The sequence below is a fragment of the Pezoporus flaviventris genome, unplaced genomic scaffold (genome assembly GCF_033815535.1).
Source record: "Pezoporus flaviventris isolate CSIRO_AGI_PZ_B2104156 unplaced genomic scaffold, CSIRO_AGI_Pfla_v1 ptg000071l, whole genome shotgun sequence".
NCBI lineage: Eukaryota > Metazoa > Chordata > Aves > Psittaciformes > Psittacidae > Pezoporus > Pezoporus flaviventris.
The window spans coordinates 603,086-622,716 of NW_026892619.1; the positions used below are offsets into that span (position 1 = coordinate 603,086).

General features: G+C 65.4%; 1 protein-coding gene across 3 annotated transcripts; it reads left to right on the forward strand.

The window, feature by feature from the left end:
- The first annotated feature begins 791 nt into the window (after window positions 1–791).
- BMP1 (bone morphogenetic protein 1) lies at window positions 792–19,126 on the forward strand. 3 transcript variants are annotated; one of them, XM_061472606.1, is made up of 20 exons: window positions 792–1,020; window positions 8,309–8,416; window positions 8,493–8,624; window positions 8,701–8,818; window positions 9,768–9,946; window positions 10,086–10,191; window positions 10,525–10,649; window positions 11,897–12,012; window positions 12,203–12,305; window positions 12,687–12,803; window positions 12,885–13,030; window positions 13,254–13,449; window positions 13,522–13,647; window positions 13,723–13,883; window positions 13,989–14,169; window positions 17,207–17,332; window positions 17,402–17,529; window positions 17,622–17,835; window positions 17,919–18,169; window positions 18,622–19,126. In XM_061472606.1, exons 1-20 carry the CDS (start codon window positions 879–881, stop codon window positions 18,754–18,756), a joined length of 2,910 nt encoding a protein of 969 aa, XP_061328590.1. In that variant the 5' UTR covers window positions 792–878; the 3' UTR covers window positions 18,757–19,126. The 3 variants fall into 3 exon arrangements, with proteins under 3 accessions (XP_061328590.1, XP_061328591.1, XP_061328592.1); XM_061472607.1 differs by lacking the exons at window positions 17,207–17,332; window positions 17,402–17,529; window positions 17,622–17,835; window positions 17,919–18,169; window positions 18,622–19,126 and adding an exon at window positions 16,541–16,908; XM_061472608.1 differs by lacking the exons at window positions 792–1,020; window positions 8,309–8,416; window positions 8,493–8,624; window positions 8,701–8,818; window positions 9,768–9,946 and having other exon boundaries at window positions 10,146–10,202; window positions 10,523–10,649.
- The last annotated feature ends 505 nt before the right edge of the window (window positions 19,127–19,631 follow it).

The following is a 19,631-nucleotide window of genomic DNA, read 5'->3' on the forward strand; positions in this document are numbered from 1 at the left end:
TTGGGAAGGGTGTGTGGGTTGGGGATGCTGCATCCTTCTCCTTCTCCGGCAAGGCTTGGGAGAATGTGGGATCGGGGGTCCAGGACCAGGAGATGTGGGGGTACAGGTCTGGAGAATGTGGGGAATGCAGGAATGGGGATGTGGGATGGGAACGTGAGGTGCAAGATTGGGATACAGGGATGTGGGAAGGGGTGAAGGACTGGGGGTTGTGGGGCACAGGGCTGGGGGTCATGGGGTGCTGGACCTGGAGTTGCAGGATAAAGGGCTGGGGGACATGGGGGGGCAGGTTCCAGACAAGGGAATAGCGGATGAGATGGGGGGGGCAGGATCGGGGTCAGGGGATACAGGAGGGGAACGGGGGGGGGGGGGGGGGGGGGCAGGACCTAGGGTGAGGGACATGGGATGAGGTGGGGGGGGCAGGATCAGTGCCGGGGGACACGGGAAGAGACCGGAGGGGGCGGAATCGGTCCTGGGGGTACAGGACGGGAGCGGGGGGGGGGAAACAGAACCGGGACTGGGAACTGCGGGACCGGATGGGGGGGACCCAACCGGGACCGGGGGCTTGAGGACGGGGTCCGGGAGCCCCGGGCCGTGTCCGCGGCAGCAGCTCGGCCCCGCCGACCCCCCCCGGCGCTGGCCCCGCTCCCAGCCCTGCGCCCGGGGCTGCAGGGGCCGAGCCCGGCTCCTGACCCCGCCCCCAGCGGATCCCATTTCCCTACAGGAAAAAACGAGGAAAAAAAAAAAAAAAAAGGGAAAGAGGGAGCGGAGAGAAAAAAATAAAAAAGGAGCGGAGGGGGAGGGAGGGGGAAAAAAGGAAAAGCCCCAAAACGCCCCAAAAGCCGCCGGCGCCGGCGCTGCCCGCCCGCTCCCGCGGAGCCATGGCCGGGCTGCGGAGCTGCGGGCTGCTCCTGTGCCTGCTCCTGGCCCGGGCCATGCACTTCCCGGACTATTCCTACGTGCTGGAGCAGGAGGAGGAGGAGGACGCGGAGCCCCTGGACTACAAGGACCCCTGCAAAGCCGGTAGGGCCGGGGGGATGCGCGGCGGGGTCGGCCGGGGCAGACAAAGGGGAGCGCGGGGGGGGGTGCTGGTGCTGGTGTGAGTTGTGAGCGTCCCGCTCCCCGGGGCTCCGCACGGCCGAGTCCGCTCCCGAGCCCGGGGCTGGCCCCGCTGCCCGTCTGGGGGGGTTCGGCTGCATCCGGTTGTACTTAGGGGGAGCAGCGGCACGGGGGGGGCGGACGGAGCCCCGCTTGCTCCCCCTCCCCAGCGCTGGCGGCGCCGGCAGCTGTCAAAGGTGGTGGGGAGCCCACATCCCACCCCAGGACTGGAACCACCGCACCCCACTGCACCCCACTGCACCCCATTACACCCGATACCCCCCATCCCACCCCATCGCACCCCAAGTCTGGACCCATTGCACCCCATCACATCCCACCCTGTCCCACTCCACTGTACCCCACAGCTGGACCCATTGCATTCCATTCCACTCCACTGCACCCCATCTCACCCATCATACCCCATTGTGCCCCATCCCACCTCATCCCATGCTCCGTACCCTTTCCCCTTTCTCCTTCTCCCCCAGCCCAGGGAAACCTCGTCCCTCCAGAGCCAGGCTCAGCCCGGGGGGGGCTTTACCACAGCCCAGGGTTCCTCTGTGCTGGGCCTGGGGGGTGCTGAGCTGCTCCCTTTAGACTGGAGCAGGGCTGGGAGCAGGCCGGGCGCCGCAGGGGTTTTATCCCTGTGTCCCAAAGCGAGATAAAGAGGACGGAAGGACTCTTTGAGGGGGGGAAACTGAGGCACAGAGCAGGGGCTCGGGTCCGGCCGCAGGATCACGTTTCTCTGCAATGGCTTTGTCTGCGCTGGGGAAGGCGCCTCTTGGTGGAACTTTGTCTCCACGAGGGCTTTTTCTGGCCCAAAATCCTTTCCCTTCCTGCCCTGCCGGGCTGAAACAGCCGAGCTTGCAAAACCGCCCGGGCGCAGCCCCGCAGCGCCGCTGCGCTCCCTCCCCTGGCGCGGCCGGGACACGGCGCTGCCGACCCCAGCCGGAGGGGGCCCCCCTTCACCCCGCTCCCAAGCACCCCGAAACCCCTTCATCACCCCCCCGGGGCCGCAGAGGCTTCTCATCCCCCCCCCGTCCTTTGCTCGGTCCCGATGTGAGTAATTTAATTACAGCAGCCCTTCCCGGGGGGTGCGGGGGGGTCAGGCCTTGCCACGCACTGCGAGAGCCTGGGATTGTCCCTGCTCGGCTCCAAAGGGTGGGATGGTGAGATCCAGCAGGAGCAGCCGCACACCCCCAGGGCAGCCCCTGACCCACGCTGGGGTTGGATTGGGTTTGGGGCAGCAACTCCCATCCCTGGGACTCGGGAAGCGCCGAGCACCGAGGCCCTGCCACCACCGTGGATACAGAGAAGGGAAGCACCGGGATATAGGGAGGGAAGCACCAGGAAAGGAATTCTGTCTCCTCGGCACAGCTCATGCCAGAGGTATCCTGAGGCCAGGCAGGATGGCTGCCCACAGCCGATGCCATTCCCACCGCGGCACCCGTGCCGCCGCCTCTCTTCCAAGGATGCCAAAATGGGACCGCTGGGAGATCCGGCCCTTGGAGCAACCCCGGGCGGGCGGGCGGGGAGGGAGGAATCGGCAGTGGCCCCGGTTTCCCTTCACCCGGTCAGCAGGATATCCAGGTCTCGGTGCCCAGTGGTGAGCACAGCGGATGCCAGGTTGGATCCTGGTCGTGTCTCCGGTCGGGAAAGGCAGGCGGCATCGCTCCCAGTTGCCAGCGTGCTGGGGGGAGCAACTCTTGGGGGGCTCACTGTGTTTGCAGAGCCTGAGCCAGCACTGGTCAAACACATCCATCCCCAGGGTTTGCTCTTGGCTCATCCCAAGGGATCCAGGGGGGTTGCTGAGCCAGAGAGGGATGAATCTGACCTCGCTCCACAGCCACGTTTGGGGGTGTCTGGTTAAAAGGGGGGCTCGCATGCTTCTGCCGTGGACGTGCTGTCACCCGTGGAAGGGGGGACATGGGCTCAGGGGGCACCTGCTTTGCCCACGGTACCCATGCGGGGCTCAGCATCCTTGATGGCAAAACCATCCCAGCCGTGGCTGGGGCTGGAGCCCCCATTCCCGGTTATATGAGCTTCCCGGCCGTGCTTGGAGCGCCCCGGCTGCATCCGCCTGGATTTCACCTAGGTTACACTTTCCAGGCGGAGGCAAGCGGGGGCTACCGGCTGCATCACACTTGTCAGCCTGCCCAGGAATATTTTCCAGCCGTTGTAGGTCACTTATTCACGCGGGGTGAAAACTCCGGGAGCCGCGCTCCGGGATGGGGCAGAGACCTGGGAATCCGCGCCGGATCCCGGGATCTGCTTTATCTTTGTGTAATCACCCGTTCGGCGCTGGGCGCGCTCCGGGGGGCGATGGCGAGGCCGGGGCTGGGAAGGGGGGGGGGGGTCACTCTCCCTCCCGCTTTTCCCTCCCTTCCCGGCTCCTGGGAACCTCTGCGGCTGCTGATTCACGCCGGCGAGGGGGGAGACGCCGCTTCCTGAGGCTTTATCCGCCGTCGGGATGGGGCTGGGAAACACATGGCCGGCGGGATGGGGCGGCCTCGGGGAGCCGGGCCGGACCTGCGAGAACAAAGCATCCGGGAGGGATGCAGGGAGAGGCAGGAGGGAGGCTCATGGGCGCCTTTCCCTCGATATCGCCCCTCGGCTGCGCAACAGGCAGCGATTCTTTGGGTGAGATCGCGGCCTCCTGGTCCCTGGGGCTTTGCTGAGGCTTCCTGGAGGTCTCCAGCACTGTGGTGGGGAGAGGAAAGCGTCCCAGGGCATCCCGCTTAGCCAAGGGCTGTCGGTCACGGCTCTCTCGTCTCCCCGGGGGGTGTTGGCATGGCAAAACCCCTCCATCCACGTGTCCATGAGCTGCAGGAGGCCGGGAAGCTTTGGAAGGAGTTAACAGGGCCTGGGGAGCGCCGGTGGGGATAGGACTGAGCTATGGAAGCACTGGGAGTGGGGATGTGGTTGCAGCCAGAGCACTGGGGCAGAAGCACAGAGGCCTGCGAGCCCGCAAAGGCTGGGACCAAGGGCTGAGGACACGTTCTGGTGGCCCCCCTGTTACTGTGCCCTGGCGCTGGGGCACTTCCCCATCCCTCAGTGTCCGCTCTGGCTCTGTCCTTGCAGGGAACTCAGCACCACCACCCCCCCCCCCCCGGCCCCTTGGCAGAGCCATTGGCAAATATTTTCCTTCCCAGCAGCTCTCCCTTTCAGTGCCGCTGGCCCCGGGCTCCGTTCTGGTGACCCGGCTCTGGAGAGGGGAGGCAGCGCCAGCCCAATCCCCACCTGCTCCTGCCCGCGGCTCTGCCATGCCTCAGCCTTGGCATCCTCCACCCGAGCCCTGGAGGAGGTTTTCCCCTCCACGGAAGAGGAGCAGAAGGAAAATCCTCCCCTGGAGGGATGAAACCTCCCGGCCCCGCATCAGCTGCTTGCTGCCACGGGGTGGGTTTATTAGAGGCTCATTTCGTGGAATCCTGGAATGGTTTGGAAGGGACCTTAAAGCTCCTCCAGCTCCAACCCCTGCCACGGCCAGGGACCCCTTCCACTGGAGCAGCTTGCTCCAAGCCCGTGTCCAACCTGGCCTTGAGCACTGCCAGGGATGGGGCAGCCACAGCTTCTCTGGGCACCCTGTGCCGGCACAGGGGGAGAGGGACGCTCTCTTTGGTGGGTTCCCCTTGGTGCTGGCCTGCGCCATCCCCCCGTGCCTCAGTTTCCCCACTGGTGCAGGGGGGCTGTGACCTGGCCTGGCTCCCAGCCTGGCTGCTGAGCTTTGAATTCTTGCTTTGTGCCTCTGTGCTGCTTGGAAGGTGCTTTGGGAAAGCAAATACTCACTCTGGCGTTTACAAGGCTGGCTGCTCCCTGCTCCGGCTGCTGGCGAGGGGCACCGGGAGGGGGGGCTGCATCACCGGGGGGGACAGGAGAGGGTCCAGCTCACCTCTGCCCTGTCCCGGGGGCTCTCTGTGGGTGCATGAGTAGAGCTGGTACCCCTCAGCCCCGACACCCTGTGGGATGCTCCGCATCCCTTCTCCTTTGCACCCACCCCACGGCTCTCTATGCAGGGCAGCCCCCGAGGCCGGGGGGTGGACCCCCGTCCCATTCCTCCCGCCGTGGCCCCGGTGCTCGCAGCTGGGCTGGCGCATGGGGCGGCGCCAGGAGCATTCCTCACATAGTTAACGGCTCTGCCCAGCCACTGGGATGCTGCTCCGGCCACTCCGGGGCTTTCCGACACAGCCGAGAGCAGGATGCGCCTATGGAACTGCTCCTGCCACCCCACCGCCACCCCACCGCCATCCCTTCCCTCCCTGTACCCTCCTCTCTGCTCCCTGCTGCGCCCGGGAGGGATGCTCAAGGCCCATGGCTCTGCATCCCATAGGGATCCGCTGTGGCTGGGATGGAGCTGCTAAACCAGCAAGGGAAGGCTTGGAAGGCTTAGCTCCCAGGCAGAGGGGATGTGAGGGATGGGGATCATTCCCATCCAGAGGGAAGGCTGGGCTGAGCCTTTGCTCCCAAGCAGAGGGGATGCAAGGGATGAGGGTCATCCCCATCCACACTGCACATGGAGGCTCGTTTGCCCCAGACTGACCTGGAACAGATCCTGTCCTGTTTATCTGCCGCCCTCCCCTGCCAAGGCTTCCCGAGGCTCTGTTTGCTTTCCCTGCTCACCAGAACATCGCGTTCGCGCCCTGGCCCCTTCCCACGGGTTACTCTGTTTCCTTGCAACACGGTTCCCAACCTTGGTGGAGCCCGAGGTCAGGCTCATCCCAAACTCCCAGTGATGCCAGAGAGGTCAGGCCCATGGGTACCCCCCTCCGCTGCTTGTCTCGCCCAGGGGTACCAAAGATGCTGAGCGGCTCCTGCATCCCTGCTGCGCAGTGGCAATGGGGACAAGGGGATGCGGAAGAGGCAGGCACCGTGTGCAGGCAGGAGATGCAGGGAGATGGGGACAGGGGTGCTGCAGGAGTTGGATGGAAGCCCTTGTTTGTCTGATGCCTCAGCCCCGGGGGTTACGTCAGTGTTCCAAGAACCGACAGACAGCAGAGAGCACAAACCACAGCGAGAGCTGAGTTATCTCCTGGCTTCAGGGTGAGAAGGAGCTCGGTGGGAGCCGTGTCAGCAGGTCCCGAGCAGCTGGTTGTGTTCTGGGGGCCGGGAGGGATGTGTATGGACAGAACCCGGATGCTCCCATCCCCATTCTTTTCCAGCTGATGGGGATGAGGGTAGAGCCATTGTAGTGCCTGCACTTGAAGCTGGCGCACTGCTGGCACCGCATCCTCTGTTGGCACTACATCTTGCCCCCTGGCACCGCATCCTCCCCACTTGGGTGAGCAGAGAACCCCCCAAACCGCCCCACTTGTCAGCGGGTGCACTGGGAGCAAGCAGGAAGACACAACCAGAGCCCAAACCGAAGCTGGAGTTTCCCAATCCAACAGTTTGGGCTTATTCCCAACGTGTCCTTCCAGGGACACCCCTCACTGCTCCAGTGCCCCCTCCGGCAGCACCCGACCACCTTTCCCCGTGGGATGAGGGCCCTGGGGGGAGCTGAGCTGCTTTGCACCGCTTGGGAAAGCAGCCCCACGTCCCCGCTCTGCCTGCCCGGCTCTCTCACGTATCCCAAATCCCTCACATATGGTTTCTATATCACTTGGCTCTGCCGCGCTGTAAGCGAGCTTAACTTTCCCTTGTCTTTCCATGCAGCTCTTGGCACGGGAGCTCGTCCTGCTCCGCGGCCCCGGCCTCCCCCTCGCTGCCCGTTCGGACACGTCTCTCCCGGCCCGGGGAGGGTGCGGGGAGGCCGGGGCCGGCTCCTGCCTCTGCTCTGCCCACAAATTGCAGCCCGGCCGTGCCAGCGGCGCCTTGTGCCAGGGGAGGTGCCGGCCCCGGCTTGTTTGCTCTTCCCTTGGCTCTGCGGCAGGTCTGCTCCCCACCCCGGAGCTTCCTCTGCTGGGATGCGCGGGCTGGGGACAGACCCAATGCCTGGTGTTTTCAGCTCAAAAAGTGGCTTTTTGACCCCAGAAAAGTGGCTTTTTCACCCCTAAAGTTGGCTTTCTTTTTCACTGAAAAATGTGTCTTCTTCTCCCCAAAACGTGGCCTTCCAACCCTAAAGCTGACTGTTTCATTCCGGAAGATGGCTTTCTCACCCCAAACCATGGCTTTTTCACCCCAAAGCGCTTCATGCCACCACCAGAGCACAGCTTGGGCTGGGTGCCATACAAAGACACGGCGTCTGGTCAAGCTGGGCTGACCTCTCGCTGCTCTTCTCGCCTCGTGCCGGTTGTCTTGGACCCGTCGTGGTTATCCCAATTGTCCCTCTTGCTGTCGTAATTAGTGGCTCTTTTGGGATCCACTTGCTAATTGCTCTGAGCGCCAACTTGGCACCGCTCTCCCGCAGCCCCTGAGCTGCTCCAGCCACCCCAGTCCCCCCCTTCCCTGCCTATCCCCAAATCCCGGCGAGGGATTGGGATGCCCGGGACCACGCGGGCACCCCGGGAACCCGCACGCTGGGTGAGGAACCCGTCTCCACCCCACTGTGGCCGCGTGCGGAGCCCCTGTGCCGGCGCTGACCTCAGCCAGAGCCGGGCTCCCGAGGGCTCCGCGCTGGCCCTGTGCCGGAGCCGGGAGCCGCGTCCTGGAGCGTTGACTCATGGCGAGAGCAGGAGGAAGAGGAGGAGGAAGAGGAGGAGCAGGGCTGTATCCTCCAGCCCTGCAATGCTGCAGCATCCCCGCACCCCCAGCCCCATGGGAATGGTGCTGGCCCCGGTGGACAGACAGACAGACGGACACCCCTCGGCCAGCCCCGTTCCTGCAGGCACTGGGCACAGCGGGAGCTTCCTGAGCCATATGGCTCCGCTTTGGTGGAGCAGATGCCTTGGAGATGGTTGGAGCATCCCGGGGCTGTCGGAGCTCACACAGGGACGAGGGGCAAGAAGGGGGGGTCCCGAGCCCAGCGTTTTCTAAAGGAGAAACAAAAAAAAGCGCAGTTTTGTAACACGAATAATAACAGAAACCCGAAAAAGTGATGGACCGGAGCTTATGAGAACCAGATGTGAGCTTGGGGCTGGCTCCAGCCGCTGCAGAGCCGACACGGTGGCGGGCCGGGAGCGGGGGAGCCAGGCCCCTGCCTGGAGGAGGAGGAAGGGCTTTACCTTCCTCTTCATGTGCTGGGGAGGGGCCAGGCGCAGGGAGCTCAGCCCTAGTGGGGTTTGGGGTCCCCCAGCGTAGTCTTGGGGGGCTCAAACCCCATCTCCACCCCCCCCCCCCCAAGCTGCCTTCCTGGGGGACATCGCGCTGGATGAGGAGGACCTGCGGCTCTTCCACGTGGAGCGCGTGGTGGACCTGGCGCGCCGCTCCATCACCCGCACCAACAGCACAGGTACCCGCTGCCCCCCCCGCGCCCCCCCTCAATGGGTGCTGCCCCCGCTGACCCCCCTCCTCACTGCTCCCCGCAGCCACCAACGCCACCAGCGCCCGCCAGCACCGGGGCCGGGTGCGGGCTCGGGGCCGCCGCGCCGCCACGTCCCGGCCGGAGCGAGTGTGGCCGGACGGGGTCATCCCCTACGTGATCAGCGGCAACTTCAGCGGTGAGTGCGGGCCCCGTCCAGCCCCGTCCCTCCCCGTCCGGGGTCGCCCCGCGCTCACGGCCCCGCCGCCCCGCAGGCAGCCAGAGAGCCATCTTCCGGCAGGCGATGCGGCACTGGGAGAAGCACACGTGCGTCACCTTCCTGGAGCGCAACGACGAGGACAGCTACATCGTCTTCACCTACAGGCCCTGCGGGTACGTGGTGGAGAGCACCAGCAGCCTCGGGTCACTCCGGATGCCCTGATGATGGCACTGGAATCATCAGACCCCAGCCTGGTTTGTGTTGAAGGGACCTTAAAGCTCATCCAGCTCCAACCCCTGCCACGGGCAGGGACCCCTTCCACTGGAGCAGGGTGCTCCAAGCCCCTGTGTCCAACCTGGCCTTGAACACTGCCAGGGATGGGGCAGCCACAGCTTCTCTGGGCACCCTGTGCCTGGGCCTCAGCACCCTCACAGGGAAGAGCTTCTGCCTAAGATCCAACCTGATCTTCCCCTATTTCAATTTAAACCCATCCCCACATCTGGCCCAGACCTGCTCAGTTTTGGGTCTTGGAGGACCTATCCCTGGGGTCTGGTCCCTGCAGGTGGTTGGGAGCAGGGAGGTCTCGGAGCCACCGAGTTGCTGTGGGCCAGGGGCTGAGGTTGGTGGCTCAGCACCAGCCCGGGCTTGCAGCAGGGTTGATGCCAAAGGAAACAGGGGTTTGGAAGAGCTCAGCATCTTCACGCGTCAAGACACAGCCCCAGCCAAGCAGATGGTGGTTAGGAGGAGGCTTCCCCTGGAATGGGGAATGCATGACAACAGCAGGGGATGATCCATGCCCCAGCACAGGCACAGACCAGCCAAGTTCTTGTGACGCAGGATGTGCACCCATGGGAGCAGCACCCCAGGACCAGAGGGGCTGATGCTCAAACCCTGACTCACATCATCCCCATCCCTGGCAGTGCTCAAGGCCAGGTTGGACACAGGGGCTCGGAGCAAGCTGCTCCAGTGGAAGGGGTCCCTGCCTGTGGCAGGGCTTGGAGCTGGAGGAGCTTTAAGCTCCCTTCCAACCCAAACCATTCCAGGGTTCTATGAAGCACCGGGACGCCCACACCTCAGCTGGCCCCAAAGGGCTGACCCGGTGCCTCCAATCCCCCCCCCCAGGTGCTGTTCCTATGTGGGCCGCCGCGGGGGGGGACCTCAGGCCATCTCCATCGGCAAGAATTGCGACAAGTTCGGCATCGTGGTGCATGAGCTGGGCCACGTCATCGGGTTCTGGCACGAGCACACGCGGCCTGACCGGGATGACCACGTCTCCATCATCAGGGAGAACATCCAGCCAGGTAGGGCCCGGCTGCAGCCCTCTTCCTCTTGCTCCGCTTCCTCCTGCTCCTCTTCCTCCTGCTCCTCTTCCTCCCTGCCATGGGATGCTGCCGGTGCTGGGTCCCCCTGAGGGCAGCCCCATCCCTCCTGGCTCCGCAGGGCAGGAGTACAACTTCCTGAAGATGGAACCAGAGGAAGTGGAGTCTCTGGGTGAGACGTATGATTTTGACAGCATCATGCACTACGCCAGGAACACCTTCTCCAGGTACGTGGCTCATCCCCACGAGGTGTCCCAGCCCGGGGGACACCTTATGTAGGGCTTATATGGCCCTTCCCCCTGAGATCCAACCTGAACTTCCCGTTTCAGTTTGAACCATTCCCCCTTGTCCTGTCGCTGCCATACCTGATGAAGAGCCCCTCTCCGCATCCTTCCCTAAGGCAGGGGATGCGCTGGGGACACGTCCCTGTCCCCGCTGACTCACGTCCCGCAGGCTCTCATTACCAGGCTGTTTTTAGCATCCTTCCCCGCTGGCAGCAATCGCAGGCGCAGACCTGGAGCTCCGCAGGCTCTGCTCAGCCTCTGCTGCTCCCCCCACAGGGGCATCTTCCTCGACACCATCCTGCCCAAGTACGACGTGAACGGGGTCCGCCCGGCCATCGGCCAGCGCACGCGGCTCAGCAAGGGGGACATCGCGCAGGCCCGCAAGCTCTACCGCTGCCCGGGTGAGTGCCGCCGGCTGCGGGTGCCGGCAGGAGCGGCCGGGGTCCTGCGTCCTGTCCTGCTTTCACCCCGAGACCTGGCAAAGGAAAGCATCGCCCCAGCGGGGGTCCCTCCTGCCAGTGGCAAAGTGCTCTTTGGGGTCCTCCTCGCCCCTGCGAGGACCACACACACACACACACACACACCCCACAGTTGTGCCTCCGTCCATGGTGCTCCCTGCGGTGTTTGTGAGCAGGAGACCTCGAGGAGCCTCACGGCCCTGCCCGTGTGAGCAAAGACTTCCTCAGCTGCCCTCTCCTCTGGGAACAGAGCATCCCCCCAAAGAGCATCCCCCAGAGAGCCTCCTCTGCAGCAGAGCATCCTCCGAGACCAAAGCATCCCTTGGAGACCACCCCCCAAGAGCATCCTCCCACCCATCCCAGCAGCAGGAGGGGTTTGGATGAGGGGCTGGGCTGTTACCAGTGGGATGGGGACAACACGATCCCACCATGCACTTTGGTCCTCCCCGGGGCTGGTGCAGACTGAGGGATGCTCAGCACCACCAGCACACATGCTGGCACCTGGAATAGTGCTGAGGGCCATATCCCATGAGCGTGGCCATGCCACGGGGGCTGCGGGGCCCAGCACGAGGTTGAGATTGGACCAACCACATCTGCAGGAGTTTGGCTCCTGCTTCATTCCAGCAACTCCTTGGCAGCCTGGAGGAGGGACAGGGCTGTGAGGGGCCCCAGCAGCGGCCGTGCTGTGTGCAGGGGCTGTGGGGCTATGGGAGCGAGCAGAAGTGATTTGTTTAGAAAGGACATGGAGGAAACCCCCAAAAAAAGAGATGATTCCCCACAGACCCCCCTCTGCAGCCCGGCTTCCCCTGCCCTTTGCTCCCACCGTGCAGCAGGGAGGGAAGGAGGCAGCGAGCCCCGGGCTCGGCTGCGCTCTCAGCGCTTCACCTTTCATCTCCTGGTGCCCCCGCCCCGAGCAGGAGCTGGGGGTGGCCCCGCGTCGATGCCGCGGCCCCATGTGGCTTCCAGATGGCAGCGCTGGGCCGGGTCCAGGCGCGGCTGTGGATCCCTGCCCGGAGAAGGGGCTGGGAGCATCCCCTCGCTGAGGTCTGGGGCTTCTTGGGGGTGCTCCCTGCAGAGCTCGCCTTGGAGATGGGGATTTGGGCGCTCAGGGGGTGAAGAAGGCTCGGGAACGGGGCCATTCCCAAAGCAGGGTGTCTCGGGGGTTTGACTCCGCTTTTCCCCCCTTGCAGCCTGCGGGGAGACGCTCCAAGACAGCCAAGGCAACTTCTCCTCCCCCGAGTTCCCCAACGGGTACTCTGCCCACATGCACTGCGTCTGGAGGATCTCTGTCACCCCTGGAGAGAAGGTACCAGCGCCGGCGCAGCACCGAAGGCTCCCACCCCTCCTCATCCTCCTTCCCTCCTCCTTCCCCCTTGTCCCGGGGTGCTCCTGAGCCAGCACTGCCGGTGCCCGGCTGCTGCGGCGGCAATGGGGACCGGCAGGCGCAGACCCCGCGGGGACCCGGCTCTTCCTCCTCCCCTGCTCTTCATCCCCAGATCATCCTGAACTTCACCACCCTGGATCTGTACCGAAGCCGGCTGTGCTGGTACGACTACGTGGAGGTGAGAGACGGGTTCTGGAGAAAGGCCACGCTGCGAGGTAACCAACCGGGAGCCCTCAGCCCGGCCGGCTCCTGCTCCTGCTCCTGCCCTCCCTCCCCGGCGCGGGCAGCGCCAGGGGCTCAGCTCCGCTCCATCCCTGCTCCTGATGTGCCAGAGCCCGGGGGGGGGCGGCCATGGAAGGGTTCTTGGGGTGAATGGGGCTCCCACCCCACCAGCTGGTGGCACATCTCCATCCCAGCCCTATTGCCCATGGACCCAGCTGCCCCCAAACTGAAACAACCACAAACAGCCCAAGGGGAGCGGGGTGAGAAGCAGCTCTTTTAGGATGCTGCAGGGGCACAGGGGAGGGACTGGGACATAGAGGTGAGGAAGAGGAGGGCGCCCGGCTGTCGGGAGCCCAGCACGACTTCCTCCCCAGGCAGGTTCTGCGGGAACAAGCTGCCCGAACCCATCATCTCCACCGACAGCCGCCTCTGGGTTGAGTTTCGGAGCAGCAGCAACTGGGTGGGCAAAGGCTTCTTTGCTGTCTATGAAGGTAGGGAAGGGCAGGGAGGGAATATGGGGCTGGTGGTGGGGCAGGGGGGAGCTCAGGCAGCTGTGTCTCCCCCCCCCCCAGCCATCTGCGGTGGGGATGTGAAGAAGGACAATGGGCACATCCAGTCCCCCAACTACCCCGATGACTACCGGCCCAGCAAGGTGTGCGTCTGGAAGATCACCGTCTCCGAGGGCTTCCATGTGGGATTGACCTTCCAGTCCTTCGAGGTGGGTGAGAACATCCTCCCCCCCCTCCGCTGTGCTGGACCCCATTCCCTGCGGTAGGAACAGGACATTTCCCCGGCAGCATCCCTCTGTCCTGGTGCACCCCATGGGGCCGCGGCAGCGCTGTTGCTGCCTCCGTGCCTCAGTTTCCCCGTGGCTGGTGAATGTGTGGGGATGAGGAAGGGAGAGGCGGGATTTGGGAATACTGAGGACGAGACCCCCCCAGATCGAGCGCCACGACAGCTGTGCCTACGACTACCTGGAGATCCGCGACGGCAGCAGCGAATCCAGCAGCCTCATCGGGCGCTACTGCGGCTACGACAAACCCGACGACATCAAGAGCACCTCCAACCGGCTCTGGATGAAGTTCGTCTCCGACGGCTCCATCAACAAGGCCGGGTTCGCCGTCAACTTCTTCAAAGGTCGGTGATGCTCCGGGGGCTCCGTGGGGCTGCGGCGGCCCCACTGCCCGCTCACCCCCCTGCCTGCCCTAGAGGTGGACGAGTGCTCGCGCCCCAACAACGGCGGCTGCGAGCAGCGCTGCGTCAACACCCTGGGCAGCTACAAGTGCGCCTGCGACCCGGGCTACGAGCTGGCCTCCGACAAGCGCCGCTGCGAGGGTGAGTGCCCCCCTCCCTGCCCCCCGCAGCACCCCGCGGGCACAGGGATGTGATGGGCGCTGCTCCCTCCTGCAGCCGCCTGCGGAGGTTTCCTCACCAAGCTCAACGGCTCCATCACCAGCCCGGGCTGGCCCAAGGAGTACCCCCCTAACAAGAACTGCATCTGGCAGCTGGTGGCCCCCACTCAGTACCGCATCTCCCTGCAGTTCGACTTCTTCGAGACCGAGGGCAATGATGTGAGTCAATGCGGGGCAGCCCCCTCGCCCCCCAAGCGCCCCCCCCCGATGCTGGGTGCCACCAGCCCCGTGTGTGTGTGTCCCCATTGTCCTTCGCACCCCCAGGTCTGTAAGTACGACTTCGTGGAGGTGCGCAGCGGGCTGACTGCCGACTCCAAGCTGCACGGCAAGTTCTGCGGGGCCGAGAAGCCGGATGTCATCACCTCGCAGTACAACAACATGAGGATCGAGTTCAAGTCCGACAACACCGTCTCCAAGAAGGGCTTCAAAGCCCATTTCTTCTCAGGTAGAGCTGCCCGGGCCCGGACCGGGCCTCCCCACACCGAGCGTGTCCACACCCCCCCCCCGCACCCCGAAACCACCGCTAACGCCTGCCCCTGCCCTGCCGGGGGTGCAGCCCCCGGTCCCAGCCCGATGGGGGGGGGGGTAACCCCGGATCCGAGCCCCCCCAGCCCGGCGCTGCTGTCCCTCGAGGGGATCCCCTCTTTTAGGGAGCAATCGGATGCTATTGCAGGTGCTGGGGGGCTCCCCAAATAGCTGGGGGGTGCACAGGGATGTGCTCAGCCCTGGAGGGGCTGGTGCTGGTGTGGGGAGCAGGTTCCTTGCCATGGGCCGGGCACTGCACCCCTGGGGTGGTGTTGCCATGGGGAGGGGGGATGTCTCCGCTCTGCTGCACTGCTGCATCCCGCTATGCTGCATGGCCACGGGCTTCCCGTGCTTCCCGGGCAGGGGGGCCGGTGCCGGGGGTGTCAGCATCCGGCCATGCCTCAGGTCTCTGGAGCGGTCCCCCCTCCCCAAAACCATTACCTGCTTATCCCTGTGTGTCCTGTGGTCTGACCTCCTCTCCCGGGCCACCCCGCCAGGAGATCATGGAATCCTGGAAGGGTTTGGAAGGGAGCTTAAAGCTCACCTGGTTCCAATGGCAGGGTGGAGCAGCTTCCACCGGAGCAGCTTGCTCCAAGCCCCTGTGTCCAACCTGGCCTTGAGCACTGCCAGGGATGGGGCAGCCACAGCTTCTCTGGGCACCCTGTGCCAGCGCCTCAGCCCCCTCGCAGGGAAGAGCTTCTGCCTCAGAGCTCATCTCAGTCTCCCCTCTCTGTCAGTTTAAAGCCATTTGATGGCACCTTCATGCCTCGGGCGGGTGGGGATGGGGACACGGAGCCAAACACGCCCCGGCTGCAGCCGAGCATCATCCGGGGCTGGCCCCTGGGCCGGGGGCTGCCGCGGGACCCTCATGGAAGAGAGGCTCCCCCCCGATGGACGGCGGTGCCTGGACGCCAGCCCGGCCCCTGGCGCTGCCGTGGTGCGAGCGCAGCTCCTGAGCCGGGGCAGCTCCTGCCGCTTCCCCTCGCGATGGAACCCAGCGAGCGGCTCCTCGGCAAAGCCAGACCTCGGCGGCGGCGGCACCGGGGGCAGCCGGGTGAGTGCCCCCCCTTCCCCTTCACCTCCTCTGCCTCCGGCCGGGGTGTGCGGCCGCCTCATGGGGCTTCTCCGTCCTGGACACCCAAACCTCACCCCTCCCTGCCCTCACTCAGGTCTCGGCAGCAGGACCTCGCTGGAGGACTCGGCCACAGCAGGGTCCTTCCTGCGCTCCCCTCCCTGGGGTCGCTCCCATCCGACCCTGGGCAAAGCATCTCCCGTGAGGCCCCTTTTTAGCGGCGGAGGGTCCCCGTGCTCCTCCCCGAGCCCCGCTTTGCCCCGGTGAAGACGCGGCCCCTTCCTCTTCCTCCTCCTCGCCGGAGGCAGCGGCCGGCCCGGCCGGCTCCCACTTAAGGACCCTTCGGTGCCAGCTCCCAGGTACGTCCCCCCGGCTCTGCGGGGCAGGGGGGGTCCGTAGCGGGGCCATGGGTGCCGGCGGGAGCTGCAGGGTGGTGGGCGCAGCCCGGGGGAGCCGCCGGATGCCGCTGTGATGCCGGGGAGCGCCCGGGAGCGGTGGCGGCAGGGGCAGGGTAAAGCAGGGCGCAGACAGAGCCGGTGGCGGGTCCCTTCCTCCGGCAACTCTCCGCTCTTGTCTCGCCCGCCCAGGCTCCCTCCGTCCTGCCGGCGGCGGGTGATGCCGGGCCGGAGCCGCTCGGAGCCGCTCCCGGCCCATCCGAAGCCCTTTCCCATTCCCAAACGAGCCTTTCCGCCTCGCTTCCTCTCTCAGACCTAGGAAGACGTCAGGTTATAGCCTCTGCTTGAGAGGTGGCCGCGGGGCTTGGGGCTGCCCCGCGGGGCTGCGGGCGCTGGCTCCCGGGGGGATGCTGCTCCCCTGCGGCATCGCTGCGAGCGGGCAGAGGGATGCTGGCGGGGTGGCTGCCTGCTTGCTGCTGGCTTCCCCCCGTCCCAAACCCCCGCGGGGACAGGGAGCGAGGAGAGGCGATGGGCTGCGGCGCATCCTGCCCCAAAGCGGGCTCCGGGCCGGGGGGGGGCACCCCCGTGACACCGGTGATAGGGACCTCAGGTGGTGGCGGGTGCTGGTAGGTGGGTACAGGCAGCCTGGGGCCCCGACCCCTCCACTGCCCCCGCAGAGCCCGCTTCAGCCTCACCTCCTCCCCGTGCGCCGCTGGTGCGGGTGCCCTGCTCTGCCTCGCTTGCCCCGCTGCCCCCCGCATGCCCCGCTGCCCCCCGCGCCCGCGCCCCCATCGCTCCCGTTTCTCCTCCTCCTCTCTTTGCAGAGAAGAAGCAGCAGCTCCAGCCCCCGAAGTCGCGCCCGCCCGGCCTCAAGGTCCGCCTGCAGAAGCGGCCGCGGGGCCCGTCCTGAGCCGCCTCCTCCTCTCCCATCTTTCTCAGGAATGCCGTGCGGGAGCACGCCGGGGCCGGGCCGCCCCGCGGCCCCTTCGCTTGACAGAACTGGTCGTTGGCCTCGTTTCGGATGCTTTTGTCCTTGTTTTTACGTGTTCTGCCTGGTTTAAGCACCGCCGTGGGGCTGGTCGCGGACCCCCCGACCCTGGTTTGGAGTTTTGCCCCTGGTTTTTACCGTGTCTGTGACATTTCCCTGTCGATGAGTAAAGAGGGACTCCCGCGTCCTGGTCTTTCTTGTGCATCTTTGTTGTCAGTGTGTTTTTCTGCCTTCCCCGTCCACCCCGTAAAGCAGGTAATGGTTGTAGCCAGGGGTGTGAGCCCAGGGAGAGGAGGACCCATCCCAGCACCCGCGGGGGCTGCTCCCAGCTTGGCCGAGGGATGGAGGAGCTGCTTGTTGCTGGTGCAGGCGCTTGCTTGGCTGCTCTCTCGCCGGCGGCAGCGGCGCAGGGCTGGGCAGCGGGATGTGGGGATGGACGCCGGACCCGGGATGCTCTCCCACCTCGCCCAGCTCAGCCGCGGCCGCTCTGCTCTCTCGGCAGACAAGGACGAGTGCTCCAAGAACAACGGGGGCTGCCAGCACGAGTGCCTCAACTCCTTCGGCAGCTACGAGTGCCAGTGCCGCAGCGGCTTCGTGCTGCACGACAACAAGCACGACTGCAAGGAAGGTGGGTCTGAGCCCCAAACTCCCCACAGCCCCAACCCCTGCACCCTTGACCCCCCCCTTGTCCCCACAGCCGGCTGTGACCATAAGGTGACGTCCACCACGGGGACCATCACCAGCCCCAACTGGCCTGACAAATACCCCAGCAAGAAGGAGTGTACCTGGGCCATCAGCACCACGCCGGGGCACCGCGTCAAGCTGGTAGGGCTCTGTGGGTACCAGGGGATGGGTGGTAATGGGGGGTTCCCCCCGCTGAGCCCCACCGAGTGCTGGTGGCTCTGTCACTTCCACAGACCTTCTCGGAGCTGGACGTGGAGGCGCAGCAGGAATGTGCCTACGACCACTTGGAGATCTACGATGGCAAAGACGCCAAAGCCCCGGCGCTTGGCCGCTTTTGTGGGGCCAAAGAGCCCGAGCCCCTCGTCTCCTCGGGCAACAAGATGTTCCTCAAGTTCGTCTCTGATAACTCTGTGCAAAAGAAGGGCTTTGAGGCCACCCACGCCACAGGTACCGGCACGGAGCCTGGTTATGGGGCAGGAGGAGGCTGTGGGCCCGCCTCAGCATCCCCTCGCTGCTGTCTCGTCCCGCAGTGTGCGGCGGCCAGGTCCGCGCTGAGGTGAAGACCAAGGACCTGTACTCGCACGCACAGTTTGGGGACAACAACTACCCTGGGGGCTCGGACTGCGAGTGGGTGATCATGGCCGAGGAGGGCTACGGCGTGGAGCTCATCTTCCAGACCTTCGAGATCGAGGAGGAGGCCGACTGTGGCTATGACTACATGGAGCTCTTTGATGGCTACGACGGGACAGCGCCTCGCCTCGGGCGCTTCTGCGGGTCCGGGGTGAGGATGGGGCGAGGGGGAGGGATGGGGGGGGCAAAAGGAAGGGATGGAAGCATCCCCAGGCCAGGCTGGATGTGGTTCTGTGCAAGCTGATGTAGATGGTCCCTGCTCAGTGCAGTGATTGGAAGAGCGGTGGATATTGGGAAAGGTCAGGGTATTAGGAAGGGCTCATGCCTGGAAGTGTTCGCACACCGTGTAGCCAAGGCCTCCAGTGCCGTGGGTCAGTGGTGGCCTTGGCAGTGCTGGAGTAAGGGTTGGACTGGGTGAGCTTAAAGGGCTTTCCCAACTTGGTTGATCCTATGATTCTATGAAAGACCTAAACTGCTGTAAGCTGAGCCAGGCCAGCCAGAGCATCCCTCGGGGGGACTCTGGGGTTGTAGATGGGGGTGCAGGCAGTTGTGCACCCCCGGGATGCTCACGGTGCTGAGGACCCCTGTCCCTCGTCCCGGCAGCCCCCGGAGGAGGTGTACTCAGCCGGAGATTCGGTGATGATCCGCTTCCACTCGGACGACACCATCAACAAGAAGGGTTTCCACCTTCGCTACACCAGCACCAAGTTCCAGGACACGCTGCACACGAGGAAATGAGGGCCCGGGGGGGTCCCGGCCCCCGCCGCGGGCAGGGAGGAGGAGGACGGAGGAGGCAGGAGGAAGGCAGCGGGCGCGCACCCCGCACAGACTGCCCGAGGCGCACACAGCCAACCTCAGCACTCAAGACACGCTCGCACAGGGCCCCGGGGCTCGGGCACCCCTGGGCACAAGGGCAGAGGGGGGGTCCCTGGGCCAGCAGCCGTGCCCCTGGCACTGTGCGGGGCACACGAGGGCCCCGTTGCCCTTCCTCACCCCGGCCGAGCCGGCCGCAGCTCTGAATGTACAAACCAGTAACCGGGAAGAGCCCAACACACACAAGGTGCTGTCTCCCTCTTGTACCGATGAAATAAATACCCTTGTACTTGGAGGGGGCAGCCCCGGCCTTTTTGCTTCCCCCGCTTCAGGGGGAAGCATCCAAACCAGGGCTGGACCAGGGAGGGCAGAGCATCCCTCCCTCCCCGCAGCAGAGCCGCACGTCGGGGCTCCCCAAAGGCAATCAGTTCATTGCAATCCGCAGTGATGAGCTGGAGCCACAGCCGGAGCGAGTCCCTCTGTGGGTGCTGGGTGCTCCCCCCGGCCGCCTTTGGGCAGCTCTGCGGGTAGGTGCTCACCCCACACCTTTGGTTCCCCATTGGGAACGCATCCCCAGCACCATCCCAAGCCACCCTCCCGGGTGGGTGCGCTGCCGCCTGCCGCAGATGGATGGTGGGATGCAGCACGCGCTCCCTCGCGCATCTCCTCCTTCGTCCTTCATGTGATGGCGCCTGCGGTGGGGGAACGGGGCTGCTCCTCACCCGCAGCCCGGATGGGAAGTGATGGGCGCCGGGGCCTCTCATCCAGCAGGGTTTGCAGTGATGGGCGATGCGGTGTCA